The sequence below is a fragment of the Aquarana catesbeiana genome, linkage group LG01, assembly GCF_042186555.1.
Source record: "Aquarana catesbeiana isolate 2022-GZ linkage group LG01, ASM4218655v1, whole genome shotgun sequence".
NCBI lineage: Eukaryota > Metazoa > Chordata > Amphibia > Anura > Ranidae > Aquarana > Aquarana catesbeiana.
The window spans coordinates 418,570,074-418,585,991 of record NC_133324.1 but is presented as its reverse complement, the minus strand read 5'-3'; the positions used below and the strand labels follow the sequence as shown (position 1 = coordinate 418,585,991).

Sequence of the window (15,918 nt, the reverse complement as noted above, 5' to 3'; positions counted from 1 at the left end):
AGCTTCTCAGCTCCCACCCCCCTTTTTTCAGAACTCTCAGACAAGCTTTCTAATTCAGCACTTTGAACGGATGTAGAGAAGAGGACTGCAGATAAACAGATACACCTTTTATAGGGAGATTTGTTTAATCTTTGTGTATCACCTGAGGCTAATCACTTCACTGGGTATATGTAAGGGTTTACAACCACTTTAAAGCAGTGTTTAAACTCTCAACCTATTTTACAATAATGCATTCAGGCCCAACAAATACTGTATACCTTACCTAGCTAAATATTTAGTAATATGCCCAAGCCCTTTCAATTATCTTGGTTCCAAACCACTGGCTCCCGTTCTATCATCGCCATGTCTCTGAACTTTCTCTCAGGTAGCCCACACTGAATACAAAGATCAGAAGGGACAGTGTAGTCTCCAGCAGCTGTCCACCTACTAGCTTGCAGGAGGGAGGAAAAGAGACTAGGAGAGTGGTTTGCTGTCCAATGCTTTGTGCCTGTGTGTTTTTGGAGACACACACCGTGCACACAGCTCCCAGCTTGGAGTATGCATGCAAGGGTGGCTCCATAGGATGCAGCAAGAGAAGGGAGCCACCCTAAATCCAGATGTTGGGGCCAGCACTGGGGGGGGGGGGGGTGTTGGGGGCATCTGGTTTTGAAAAAACAGCAAACAACATCAAGGAGCAGTATATTAGTTAAGTGAACATGATCGGGCCCCCACCTAACATCTGTACATTTTTTTTTCTCCATCAGCCCATCCCCCACAGTTATTGCCCTTTGTATCTCTTGACCTTCCCTCCTAGTTTGTAAGCTCTAACAAGCAGGGCCCTCCTGTATTAAACTGTATTGCAATTGTACTATCTGCCCTTATGTTGTAAAGCGATGTGTAAACTATCAGCGCTATATAAATGCTATATAATAATTATTAAAATAAGCTTTAATATTGCTTTAATGACAGTATTCTAATCTCTGGCCCAAACGTACGTTGGCTGTTTGAAGTGGAATACAGTTGTTATGGCAGCAGCTAGCTGCTGTAACCCCGGTATCCTCTTCAACAGCGGGCGGCTCGCTTTCAGAAAAAAGTGGTCTCAGCAGCGGATTCGCCGCAAGATCACTTTTATTGGAGACGGGAGAGGGCCCCCCCCCCCCCGCCATGCTCCGGTGGTCTCCGCCGCTTACCGGAGCCGTCCGTAGCGGCGGAGGCGATCGGGTCCTCTTCCCTCGCAGGCTGGATGATGAGTGAGGGAAAGATGGCCCCTGCTTAGCTCCACACCATTGCATGGCAGAAGTGACGTCAAACGTCACTTCGACCCAACGGTCTTAAAGGGGAAATTTATTTTTTTGCATTTTTTTAATTATTTTTTTTATTGTATTTTAGTGTAAATGTTAGATCTGAGGTCTTTTTGACCCCAGATCTCACATTTAAGAGGTCCTGTCATGCTTTTTTTTCTATTATAAGGGATGTTTACATTCCTTGTAATAGGAATAAAAGTGACCCGTTTTTTTTTTTTTTTTTAAAGGACAGTGTCAAAATAAAAAGTAAAATAAGAAAAATGTTTTTTTAAGCACCGTGTCCCGCCCTGAGCTCGTGCGCAGAGGCTAACATATACGTAAGTCGCTCCCGCATATGAAAACTATGTTCAAACCACACATGTAACTCAAAACTGGTGGTCTGTAGAAATTTTTAAATGTCGCCTATGGAGATTTTTAAGGGTCAAAGTTTGGCACCATTCCACGAGCAGGCGCAATTTAGAAGCGTGACATGTTGGGTATCAATTTACTCGGCGTAACATTATCTTTCACAATCTAAAAAAAGTTGGGCTAACTTTACTGTTGTCTTATTTTTTAATTTAAAAAAAGTGTATTTTTTCCCCAAAAATTGTGCTTGTAAGACTGCTGCGCAAATACAGTGTGACGCAAAGTATCGCAATGACCGCCATTTTAATCTCTAGGGTGTCTGAAAAAAAAATATATAATGTTTGGGGGTTCTAAGTAATTTTCTAGCAAAAAAAATGATTTTAACTTGTAAACACCAAGTCTGAAAAACAGGCCGGTCCTTAACCGCTTGCCGACCAGCAAGCGGCAGGTCGGCACGATCCTGTGAGCCGTCGTAGCTATACGTCGGCTCATGGGATAGGGATAGCAGGCGCGCGCTGCCACACTGTGGGGGTGCCAATTCTCGTGGCCGATGGTAGCGATGACCGCCAGCCACAAGCAATCGCGGGCACGAGAGGCAGAACATGGAAGTGTGTGTGTAAACACACAAATCCCTGTTCTGCTCTGTGAGGAGTGACAGTTTGTGTGTTCCTAATAGCCAGGAACCACAATCTTTCATTTTCTCTAGTCAGTCCCCTCCCCCTTCAGTTAGAAACGCATAGCAGGGAACACAGTTAACCCCTTGATCGCCCCCTAGTGTTAACCCCTTCGCTGCCAGTGACATTTTTACAGCAAGTGCATTTTTATAGCACTGATCGCTGTATAAATGCCAATGGTCCCAAAAAGTGTCCCATGTGTCCGCCATAATATCGCAGTCCCAATAAAAATCTCCGATCACCGCCATTACTAGTAAACAAAAAAAATAATAAAAATGCTATAAATCTATCCCCTATTTTGTAGACGCTATAACTTTTGCGCAAACCAAATCAATATACGCTTATTGCGATTTTTTTTTTTTTTTTTTTTTTTTTTTTTTTTTACCAAAAATATGTAGAAGAATACATATCAGCCTAAACTGAGAAAAAAATTTGCTTTTTTAAAAAAAAAATGGGGATATTTATTATAGCAAAAATTACAAAATATTTAGTTTTTTTTCAAACTTGTCGCTCTTTTTTTGTTTATAGCGCAAATAATAAAAACTGCATAGGCGATCAAATACCACCAAAAGAAAGCTCTATTTGTGGGAAAAAAAGGACGTCAATTTTGTTTGGGTGCAACGTCGCACAACCGCGCAATTGTCAGTTAAAGTGACGCAGTGCCGAATCGCAAAAAATGGCCTGGTCATTCAGCAGCCAAATCTTCCGGGGCTGAATGGTTAAAGTATATGTGAACCCTCACCTTGTAAAGCAATCAATTCGGTTTATAATAGAAATGAAAGGCAAAACATTTGTGCATACAAATAAAAAAGCATTATAAATACCCTTTTATCCCTTTTTTCTTTATAAGCAATTACATACCCTGGAGCTCAAAGAGCTGGGAAGGACAAAACAGCAGCACACTGCTCTTCATAGTGAATGGGGGGGGGGGGTGTCGGCACCAGACTGATCATTGGAGGAGAGCAGGCTGAGTTCCCAGCACAGCTAGAGAACTGACCATGCTGTGCTCTCATGCCTAGTTTGGTCTGTTTTTAATAGGAAAGCAGAGGGACTGGCAGGAACACCAGAGATTTCACACAAGGTATGCAACACAAGTACATGGTGCAGCAGACACATATCAGGAATATGAAATTCTGGGTTGACATATTCTTTAAATATCTGCTGGATGAACTCTACATGATCCTTGGAGTGTTAACGTTAACAAACTGTTGTCTGTGTAAAGAATACTTGTGATCACATTGAGGCCAGGAAGTGGTAAATGCCACCATGAAAGGCCCACCATTGGCAGGAAGAGCGGGTGGGTGGTTCTAGCATGCACACCTTCCTTTGCTGTTGTATTTCAGTATATGTTAATCACGTGTCTGCATTTGGAAGTGTTTTTAAAATAATAGGACTTTTGATAAAAAAGGGAATACTCCTAGCTTGTAAAACTGAACTGCAGCATTATCTGAAGTGCAGACCGGTTACACTTTTTTTAGAAAGCACACCACCTTCTAGTGTGGTCAGTTTTTGCCCCACAGCAGGGTTCTGTATCGTGGTATATGATAGAATTTGCCCAGCTGGCAGCCCCATGAGATTTAGCAGCATATGCACGTCACCCATCCATTTATCTACTGCAAACAACAAGTACAAATAGATAACAAAAAAATAGGTCTGTTCTTAAAATAAAACAGGTTATATTAAATGTACATAGATTAAAGTGAAAATCTATCCAAAACTTTTTTGTATTGGATTGATCAGAGATGGGTCATGTTTTTTTTATCACTCTTTGTCCCTATTGGTGAGATTGTCCTCACTTCCTGTTTTGGACAACGACAGCATATGCTCAAAAAAGTATTATTTGTAAGGTGACAATAACAAAAAGTTTTTAGTAGCGTAAGGGAGGGTCAGAAACGTTTTCAGTTTTCATTCTGTGTTTCTTTTAGTGTTCTTTAGGTACAGTAAAGCTTGAAGTTGGAAGAATAAAAGCTGGACCTTTCCACTCAGAAAGAAGGACATCCCAAGGCAGCCATGTGAGTATGAGACAGATCACGGAACCATTGCATCATAGTGTTACAAGTGACAGACACTGCAGTACTGGTATTGTAACAGCTTTTTCCCACCAACGCAAAATACATCTTTTTTTTTTTCCCTGTGTATGGAAACAAAACTAGTATGCAGCAGTGTTTATTAATATATGTCGCCTGTCTGCAGTGCAGCTTTCTGTTCTTATTTCATCAATTATCCTGGGATTTCTACCTAAAACTGGAAAAGCAGTCACATGACCATTCTGGTTTCTTTTTTTCATCCTGCTGTGAACTTCCTAATGGGAGCCAGTTGAGCTAGCACATTATTACCCTAATATCCACTTCAGCATTGAGTGGCATTTTACAGTCACCATGCCTATCTGAGCTAATACACAGAGGCATGTGTAAATATGAACAGTACAAGACACTAAACCAAATGCTGTGTGTTATACAGTATGTGTTTACAGTCCAGGTCACACTGCAGAGCATAAAGCTGGCCACAGATGGATTGAATCTCAGGAGGATCAGCACCAGCCGAGATTCGAACCATCTATAGGCTGGCTGGTTGTACTGTCGATCCATCAATCAACTTCAGTACAGCTAGCCTGTCAGATTTTTTTTCTTTTTTTTTTGCGTGCAATCGCTGCCGGTGGTTAGAGCCACTAGCAGTAATCATTGTGTTATGCCGGCAGGGAAGGCTCCCTGCCGGCAGAACACGATAATGCTGCGGGAGGGATTCCCTCATCAACACTGACTGTGTTAATGAGGGAATCTAGCAATTTTCTTTTCTGCAGCCCATGGTTGCAGGATAGAAAATCACATCATCTATGGCTTGCCTAAGAAAATTATCTGATCTACCCATCCATGCGCCTTACTGTTCCTATGTAAGTGGGTAATACAGCGCCTGTTATCCCATAATACAGAAAAGAAAAGACAAAACAAGTCTGCACTAGGAAAAAGGGAGGAAGGCTCTCTGCAAATAACCATTTGTCACCAGATAAAACAAGCTGCTGGTACATGTGCTTGCAGTGTGTGTCACACTGTGTAGAAACTAGTCTGATTAACATATCAACTGCTACACTGGGTTTCCCGAATTCTGGATTCAGTTTGCCAAAGGAAGAGGGCAAGCTGTGCAGCTAAGGATCCATTCAGACGAGCGTTCTGATCCGCCTGTCTGTTTTTTTAGGTCGATCATAACAGAAGCTCAATTGAATGTACATTCAATTGCCTCCTAAGTCCACCTAGGTCCAAAACAAAAATGATAAGGTTTGCATTTTTTTCAATTTTTTTCGGATTTAAAGGGGTTGTAAAGGTAATTTTATCTTTTTTTAAAAATAACTAACATGTCATACTTACCTTCACTGTGCAGCTCGTTCTGCACAGAGTGGCCCCGATCCTGCTCTTCTGGGGTCCCTCGGCGGCTGTTTCAGCTCCTCCCCGCAAGAACTATCCACCTTAATGCGAGCTCCCTCGCATGGTGGTTAGTTATTGCGGGCGCGCTCCCGTGATATAGCCGCTCACTGTATCACTCGGCCCCGCCCCCCCGGCACGCCGCGTCATCGGATGTGATTGACAGCAGCGCGAGCCAATGGCTGCGCTGCTTTCAATCCATCCACTGCAGCCAATCAGCGACCAGGCTGAGCTGCAATAGAGATGACGGGAACGAGCAGCGGAGATTCGAGGTGTCAGGTAAGTAAAACGGGGGGGCTGGGGGCGGCGGTATTGTCAAAAGTTTTTTCACCTTAATGCATATAATGCATTAAGGTGAAAAAATTTTTACCTTTACAACCCCATTAAACCTTCTGGGTCGAAGGTAGAGTTGTACAAATGCCACTTTTTTAAGACTGAGTGCAAGTGCTGATATTTTTTTTCAAGTACTCGCCGATACTGATTACTGATACTTTTTTTTTTTTAATGTCATGTGACAGTAGCACTGATGGGCACTGATAGGTGGCACTGATGAGGCGTGGACTGTGTCAGTAGTTTATTTTATTTTTTATTATTTTTTTACTATATATATATATATATATATATATTGAAAAAAAATAATAAAAAATAAAATTGAAACTACTGACACAGTCCACGCCTCATCAGTGCCACCTATCAGTGCCACCTATCAGTGCCACCTATATATATATATATAGTAAAAAAATAATAAAAAATAAAATTGAAACTACTGACACAGTCCACGCCTCATCAGTGCCACCTATCAGTGCCACCTATCAGTGCCACCTATATATATATATATATATATATATATATATATATTGTAAAAAAATAATAAAAAATAAAATTGAAACTACTGACACAGTCCACGCCTCATCAGTGCCACCTATCAGTGCCACCTATATATATATATATATATATATATATATATATATATATATTGTAAAAAAATAATAAAAAATAAAATTGAAACTACTGACACAGTCCACGCCTCATCAGTGCCACCTATCAGTGCCCATCAGTGCTACTGTCACATGACATATATATATATATATATATATATATATATATATATATATATATAATTTTTTTTTTTTTTTTTTACAGTGCCTTGGGGGGGGGGCAGTGTCAGTGTTTTTTTGTTTTTTTGATTTTTTTTTATTCTATTTTTTATTATTTTTACAATTTTACTTTTAAATATGTATTTATTACAATTGTTCCTTTTTTTTATCAACCCTGTTGGGGGGGGGGGGTTGGTGAGATATCAGGGGTCTAAACAGACCCCTGACATCTCCCCTTTGAGACAGAGAAAGAGACTGAGGATAGAGATTCCTTAGTCCCTTCCTCTGCAGCCTCAGTTGCATTAAAGATAAATGGACAGGAGACAGCGGCTCCTCACCATTCATAAACTGAAGCATCGTAAACACAGTTCATGCTATTTCAGTTATGAATGAACAGAGTCAGTGATCACTGACTGTGCATTTGGAAAAGGAAGGAGCTGGTAAATGACAGATTTACTGGCTGCTTCCTCCACTCTCCATCCTGACAGATCTGGGACAGGGGGGGACTGGAGAATGACATGGCGGGCGACCTTAAGAGCGGAGGAGGACAAAGAGGACAGTCGGGGGGTGATTGGTGCGGAGGTGGGGGCCGTTACAAGCGCCAATGTCCCTGTATAGATTTCAATAAAGCAGCTGAAAGCCACAGGGGGAAGAGGAGAAGTGGCTGTCAGCTGCTTTATTGAAATCTATACAGGGATATCGGTGCTTGTAACGGCCCCCACCGCCGCACCGATCATCCCCTGACTGCCCAAGTATCGGATTAGGCATTGGAGCATCTGCGCGAGTACAAGTACTCGTGCAAATGCTTCGGTATCAGTGCAACCCTAGTCGAAGGTAAAAGAATGTAAATGCTCATCATTTGTTTACATACCCTGCCCATAGATTTAACATAGGTCCATTACAAGATGCAGGAAAAAAACTGAACCAATACTAATGTCACAAAAAGAGACCTTTGTTCCATTCTGCCCTGATTTGGCAGGGGATATTTTCTGTCATTCAAATAAAACTGGAGGCATGCCTGTGACATTTAGTGACATATCTCCAATAGGACACACATGGCAAATAGAAACTAACAGGAGTTAGAAACCCAATATGAAAAAAAGCCTTCAATTCAACTTTTTGCTGTCAGAGCCATGTTTGCCTTTTTTTATAATTTTTTTTGCACACATGATAGAATTCATATTTTAGGCACATTTTCGCAGCCTGGAGAAAAAAATGATGGTAACTGCAAGTTTTTTATGTTACGTGATATTAATGCACCTATTTCTCAAGCATATATATTCAGTAAAAAAAAAAAAAATACACCCCTGAAATTTATTTTTGTGCATGCAAATGTTCCTTTGGCACAGCACAGTGCAGGTGCTTCCTTTTGGCGCAGCACAGTGCAGGTGCTTCCTTTTGGTGCAGCACAGCGCAGGTGTTTCCTTTGGCGCAGCACAGCGCAGGTGCTTCCTTTGGCGCAGCACAACCCAGGTGCTTCCTTTGGCGCAGCACAACCCAGGTGCTTCCTTTGGCGCAGCACAACCCAGGTGCTTCTTTTGGCGCAGCACAACCCAGGTGCTTCCTTTTGGCGCAGCACAACCCAGGTGCTTCCTTTTGGCGCAGCACAACCCAGGTGCTTCCTTTTGGCGCAGCACAACCCAGGTGCTTCCTTTTGGCGCAGCACAGCGCAGGTGCTTTCTTTGGTGCAGCACAGCGCAGGTGCTTTCTTTGGTGCAGCACAGCGCAGGTGCTTTCTTTGGTGCAGCACAGCGCAGGTGCTTTCTTTGGTGCAGCACAGCGCAGGTGTTTCCTTTGGTGCACCACAGCGCAGGTGTTTCCTTTGGTGCACCACAGCGCAGGTGCTTCCTTTGGTGCAGCACAGCGCAGGTGCTTCATTTGGTGCAGCACAGCGCAGTTGCTTCATTTGGTGCAGCGCAACGCAGGTGCTTCCTTTGGTGCAGCTCAACGCAGGTGCTTCCTTTGGTGCAGCACAACGCAGGTGCTTCCTTTGGTGCAGCACAACGCAGGTGCTTCCTTTGGTGCAGCACAACGCAGGTGCTTTCTTTGGTGCAGCACAACGCAGGTGCTTTCTTTGGTGCAGCACAACGCAGGTGCTTTCTTTGGTGCAGCACAACGCAGGTGCTTTCTTTGGTGCAGCACAGCGCAGGTGCTTTCTTTGGTGCAGCACAGCGCAGGTGCTTTCTTTGGTGCAGCGCAGGTGCTTTCTTTGGTGCAGCGCAGCGCAGGTGCTTTCTTTGGTGCAGCACAGCGCAGGTGCTTTCTTTGGTGCAGCACAGCGCAGGTGCTTTCTTTGGTGCAGCACAGGGCAGGTGCTTTCTTTGGTGCAGCACAGGGCAGGTGCTTCTTTTGGTGCAGCACAGGGCAGGTGCTTCTTTTGGTGCAGCACAGGGCAGGTGCTTCTTTTGGTGCAGCACAGGGCAGGTGCTTCTTTTGGTGCAGCACAGGGCAGGTGCTTCTTTTGGTGCAGCACAGGGCAGGTGCTTCTTTTGGTGCAGCACAGGGCAGGTGCTTCCTTTGGTGCAGCACAGGGCAGGTGCTTCCTTTGGTGCAGCACAGGGCAGGTGCTTCCTTTGGTGCAGCACAGGGCAGGTGCTTCTTTTGGTGCAGCACAGGGCAGGTGCTTCCTTTATTGCAGCACAATGCTGGTGCTTCCTTTGGCGCAGCACAGTGCAGGTGCTTCCTTTGACACAGCGCAGGTGCTTCCTTTGGCGCAGCATAGCGCAGGTGCTTCCTTTGGCGCAGCATAGCGCAGGTGCTTCCTTTGGCGCAGCACAGCGCAGGTACTTCCTTTGGCGCAGCACAGTGCAGGTGCTTCCTTTGGTGCAGCACTGTGTGTTTTTGCCCCATAGACTTCAATATGAATGCATGGAAAGCGCATGTAATGCGTTATAGGCATAGTTTTGTGTATAAAAGCCGGTCTCCTCTACCCAAGTAAAAATTCACTGAAAAATACATGATTATTCAGCAGCGCTAGTGTGGACCTAGATTTAAGAGCAGCTCAGTTCTCCATTAAGCACAAGAAATGTCAGATGGAAAAGAAAACTGTGAGATTGGAGTTTTCCTTTAATAGTCATTCCCAATTCAACCATAGTAGGTCTTATTTATGAATGTGTAGTAAATTGAATAGTTGACAAAACCCACAGCTACTTTTCCTATTTGGAACTTAATGAATTTGTTTGCTCAGTCAACTTTTATTGTTAATAGTGGCACTTCCTAATCTTCACCTTATAATATGAGGATCGCTTATGGAACACATTTTTTACCAGATTGTTTAGGTGACATTGCAGGGCTGCAACAGTAACTCTGCCCCCTGTCCACAAGGTCAAGTTATAGATGCTCTACATTTACACCTGACACCCTATAGGTCTTTGTTAGTAAAAGCTTCATTCATAGACTTGAAATGATTTGATTATAACCACAGACAGTGTGCTTGTTTTAAATATACATATCATTTACATTTAAACATTTTACCATGTGTATTGTTTAAGTTATGTATTTTTTTTTTTTGTTCTGGTATACTTTTTTCTTCTAGATAAGTGATGGAAGCAGCAGCTTGACATCATTCACTTTTCCAGGGGCCGGATCTGCAGCAGCTGAACAGCATGACGGCACTTCTAAAAAGACTGAATGTAAGTTGTGTAAATGTCCTCATAGACATTACATTGGTCATTACAAATCCAGATGCCAAAGAATATTAGCCTGACAGCTGGGTATAAATGCAATAAACCAAACAGCTATTTTTAATGAAACCTTGTTTGTGTAAAATGTTTGATTCATGTTGCATCATTCAGCTTTCTGTATGCTCTTTTTTTTTTTTTAGTGCATTTGATTCCGATCAGCACACGATACATAAACTTAGAGTGTCTATCCACTTCCCGTCCAGGCCTTTTCTGGCACTTTTTATTTACATGAAATCAGTATTTTTGCTAGAAAATTACTTAGAATCCACAAACATATTATATATACAGTGGGGACGGAAAGTATTCAGACCCCCTTAAATTTTTCACTCTTTGTTATATTGCAGCCATTTGCTAAAATCATTTAAGTTCATTTTTTCCCTCATTAATGTACACACAGCAATGAAGGGTAAGTGCAGTGCAATAAGTAAAATTGAATGAATGATCAAAACCTATAGGATTAGGAGAAAACTTTCTTCTAGGAAAAGACTGTGGAGACCGGATAAAAAATGCAGTGATCCCTAAAAAGCTGTGAGGAAAGCTTCAACAATAGGCTGGTCGTTCACTGTTGCCCCATTAGACCCGTTGGTCTAGCTATAAGACACTTTGGAGCGGTCTTTTCTACATCTTCATTTACCTGGCGGCTTATATCTTTGACATCTCCCTGCTGGACGGCTGGTTTATTCCCCTGGATGACCAGACCTCTAGGCATCAGTGATATCCTCCAGAGACATCACCAGGAATTACCATTATCCCCGTGGGGATACATGTGAGTTTGACTCCTGCTTTGCAGAGGTCCACGGAATCTGGTAAGGACATTTTGAGTTTTTTGGGTGAAGATGTTACACAAGACCGATTCATGTTGCTTGAAGTTTACTTAATATGGATTCGTCCTGATAGACATTTGTGATTTATATCCATCCATTTTTTGATCATTCATTCAATTTTACTTATTGCGCTGCACTTACCATTCATTGTTGTATTCTTTCCAGGCATATGTGATTACCTGTAGTGTTCAGCTTGCATATTTTGTTTGTGACTGTGTTTGTTTTATTTGTTTGCGCTGATTGTCATCCCCTTTTGCAATGTACACACAGCACCCCATATTGACAGAAAAACACAGAATTGTTGACATTTTTGCAGATTTATTAAAAAAGAAAAACTGAAATATCACATGGTCCTAAGTATTCAGACCCTTTTCAGACCCTTTGCTCAGTATTTAGTAGAAGCACCCTTTTGATCTAATACAGCCATGAGTCTTTTTGGGAAAGATGCAACAAGTTTTTCACACCTGGATTTGGGGATCCTCTTCCATTCCTCCTTGCAGATCCTCTCCAGTTCTGTCAGGTTGGATGGTAAACTTTGGTGGACAGCCATTTTTAGGTCACTCCAGAGATGCTCAATTGGCTTTAATTCAGGGATCTGGCTGGGCCATACAAGAACAGTCACGGAGCTGTTGTGAAGCCACTGCTTCATTATTTTAGCTGTGTGCTTAGGGTCATTGTCTTGTTGGAAGGTAAACCTTCGGCCCAGTCTGAGGTCCTGAGCACTCTGGAGAAGGTTTCCGTCCAGGATATCCCTGTACTTGGCCGCATTCATCTTTCCGTCGATTGCAACCAGTCGTCCTGTCCCTGCAGCTGAAAAACGCCCCCACAGCATAATGCTGCCACCACCATGCTTCACTGTTGGGACTGCATTAGACATTAGATGCGAAGTGATTGGTTTTCTCCACACATACCGCTTAGAATAAAGGCCAAAAAGTTCTATCTTGGTCTCTTCAGACCAAAGAATCTTATTTCTCACCATCGGAGTCCTGCAGGTGTTTTTTAGCTAACTCCATGCAGGCTTTCATGTGTCTTGCACTGAGTATAGGCTACTCTGCCATAAAGCCCCGACTGGTGGAGGGCTGCAGTGATGGTTGACTTTCTACAACTGACTGCATCTCTGGAGCTCAGCCACAGTGATCTTTGGGTTATTCTTTACCTCTCTCACCAAGGCTCTTCTCCCCTGATAGCTCAGTTTGGCCGGACAGCCAGCTCTAGGAAGGGCTCTGGTCATGCCAAACATCTTCCATTTAAGGATTATGGAGGTCACTGTGCTCTTAGGAACCTTAAGTGCAGCAGAATTTTTTTTTTAACCTTGGCCAGATCTGTGCCTTGCCTCAATTCTGTCTCTGAGCTCTTCAGGCAGTTCCTTTGACCTCATGATTCTCATTTGCTCTGACATGCACTGTGAGCTGTAAGGTCTTATATAGACAGGTGTGTGGCTTTCCTAATCAAGTCTAATCAGTATAATCAAACACAGCGGGACTCAAATGAAGGTGTAGAACTATCTCAAGAATGATCAGAAGAAATGGACAGCACCTGAGTTAAATATATGAGTGTCACAGCAAAGGGTCTGAATACTTAGGACCATGTGATACTTCAGTTTTTTTTTTAATAAACCTGCAAAAATGTCAACAATTCAGTTTTTTCTGTCAATATGGGGTGCTGTGTGTACATTAATGAGGAAAAAAATGAACTTAAATGATTTTAGCAATTGGCTGCAATATAACAAAGAGTGAAAAATGTAAGGGGGTCTGAATACTTTCCGTCCCCACTGTGTGTGTGTGTGTGTGTGTGTGTGTGTGTGTGTATATATATATATTTTTAAAGCGGAGGCCCTAGAGAATAAATTGGTGGCTTTTGCAATGTTTTATTTCACACGGTATTTGCACAGTGTTTTTTCAAATGCAATTTATTTGGGAAAAAATACACTTTTATTCAAAAAAAATCTGAATACATAGCCCAATATTTTGGTAAAATATAAAAGATGATGTTATGCCGAGTAAATGGATATCAAACATGTCATGCTTTAAAATTGCACACGCCTGTGCAACAGCAACAAGCTACATAAATTTCACTATCCGTAGGTGACGCTCTAAAAGCCTTTACAGGTTACCACTTTAGATTTACACAGGATGTCTAGTGCTAATGCACAAGCACAGGGGGGTGGGGGCACATTCATTTTATTTTTTTACTATTATTCTTTTTTTTTTTTTTTTTTTTTAATTCGCTAGGATTGAATTAACAAGAGAGCTGAGGGTCTAAAAAACGGTACTGGGGTGATGCCTGAATCAGAAGTTTGTTTCCTGTGTATTTTTCTAGTGCCATGACCCTGGGAGTTTCAGGCCTATGAAAAATCCCCAGGCACAAGCCCAGTTATATACAGCGTGCATTCACACATGATATCTATGCATCAAAGAGTACTGTACAAACACATGACTGTGGCTACCTATATTTTTTTTTATCATATGAGAAGAACTTTAGTGCCCAAGTCTGAATTCTTTTGGAGTACTTCATTTGGCAATAATACTCCATTTCCATTTGAGTTCTTCATATTTAACTGCTCCACATGGCTTTTGTAACAGGTCATCTGTGAGAATTGTGGACACAGTTTTCTTTTCATGCAGTACAATTCAGTCTATTGGTAGTACTTCTCACCTTCCCATGTACAGATGTCCTACATCTTTTACAGTTGTTGTAAACCCCTGAAATTAAAAATGAACAAATGGTATTTTTCTATGTCATGTTGTTGCTTCTAACCAAAGCACCTAGTGCAACTTCTGTCTGCTCTTGCATTCCTCTTTTAAGTCACTTCTAACAGTCTATGCAGACACCAAGCAATCCCAGGAGATGGCCCGTCCCCCCCTCCCTCCAGTACACAGAAGGTAACTGACAGCCTCAGCTGTGCATGTTTCCTTATGAGACTGTGTAGAGGGGGAGGTTTCCTTTCCATCCACTCAGGTCACAGATTACACCCAGCTTCCTGCTGTGTAGTGTGATATCAGATTCCTACCTCCCTGCCTTCTGGAGCTGCTAAATGCTGTGTAAATTCTGTACCTTGGCTGGAGAGGAGAGAGAGAGTCGCAGATAAACAGGTACAGCTTAAACTGCAATCTGCTCACATAATTTGTAATAAAAACGTCTTTACCATTCTGAAGCGTCCGTCCAACCACTTTGCATATTATTTTATATATACTGTGATTCTGTACTTGCCGAATATGCTGCAGAAATCTCCCTCCACTAAGTCTGGTTGCAACCATTTTAACTGTGGGCAGCTGAAGCTGCTGCCTGTTCACTTCCTGTATTTACACAGACATACAGAGGCACACCTCCAGCTCTGTAGCTCTTATTGGCCCTCTTGTGACTCATCTTCCCCTCCCACCTTGGCAAACTCTCACAAGAATGAGAGAGAGAGAGCTAGGCATGATGTCATTAGCCTAGGCTAATTTACCAGACAAGAAACAGGACGTGGGCTATATAAGGTATTTAGTGGCTGAAAAAAAAGTTAAAACAAAAAGGGCAGAAGATTTAATAGATGGAAAGTTGATAAAATTACTGAAGTTCCACTTTAAGTAGGAGAATTTGTGTATTACCTGAGGCCAGTCAATTTACTGTGTATACTTATAGGTTTACAGCCACTTTAAGATCAAATTGTTAACTTTGAGGTTCTTTATTGAACCCTAAATAACAGAGATATTAAAGTGGTTGTAAACCCTTACATATACCCAGTGAAGTGACTGGCCTCAGGTTATACACAGAGATGAAACAAATCTTCCTATATAAGTTGTACCTCTTTATCTGTTGCCTTTCTCCTCTACAGCCCTTCAAAGTCTAGAAATCATACAGTTTGTTTTTCAAAAAAGAAAAGGGGGGGCTGAAGTTACACACTCAATGAGAAGAGCTGATTGGAGGCAAGGGGCACACCCCCTTTTCACACAGCAGGAACAGATTTGAGGTTGTTAACATCAGGCTGTGTGCTGGAGCTCCCGAGCCTGTCACCTTTCTACCTCTTGGTACCTCTTGGTATAAGGAAAACTTGTCAAAAGTGACTCATGCATATAGCAGAGGAACAGGGCAGCACACTGAAATGACACTTAGTGGTCTGGGTAGAGATATGTACACTCTCTAGACGGGATATGCTTTGTTCTGTTAAATCCAATTTAGGGGTCTCAAAACCAGATAGATGATGAGATAGTGAGTCCAGATCTTAAGATAAGATTATTAGGTGCTTTATTGTATAAAAACACTGCAATGGAGAGACACAACACAGACCTACTTCTATCTCTACCAGGCGCAACGAAGCAGGAAGTGTCTCCAACTTAAAAACATCAAGTTTAACAATATATATACTTTATGAATATGCATAAGCACTAGGCGTGTTATAGGTGTGATTGTATATTTTAGTCCAATCAGCATTCATATCATCTTAGTAGCAAGGGAACAGTTAAATGGGTGGTTACATCATGTGACTGTCAAAGAAAGAGATTTCAACAGTATCTGACCTGGTTTTGGTATGAAGGCCTATTTTGAGCAGCTTTCTGAGTTTCTTATCAGTGTTTGTGTCTATCCAATTGTTTTGAATCCCAGGAATTGAAACAA

The 15,918-nt window shown here is 42.1% G+C and overlaps 1 protein-coding gene across 6 annotated transcripts in view; it reads left to right on the top strand.

The window, feature by feature from the left end:
- Nucleotides 1–15,918, top strand: part of MPDZ (multiple PDZ domain crumbs cell polarity complex component) — a 250,904-nt gene that overhangs the window by 202,687 nt on the left and 32,299 nt on the right. For all 6 annotated transcript variants that reach the window (XM_073635501.1, XM_073635527.1, XM_073635485.1 and 3 more), the window contains 2 exons: nucleotides 4,228–4,314; nucleotides 10,351–10,447. In XM_073635501.1, coding sequence (XP_073491602.1) covers nucleotides 4,228–4,314; nucleotides 10,351–10,447 — 184 coding nt within the window. The remainder of the gene's footprint in view (nucleotides 1–4,227; nucleotides 4,315–10,350; nucleotides 10,448–15,918) is intronic.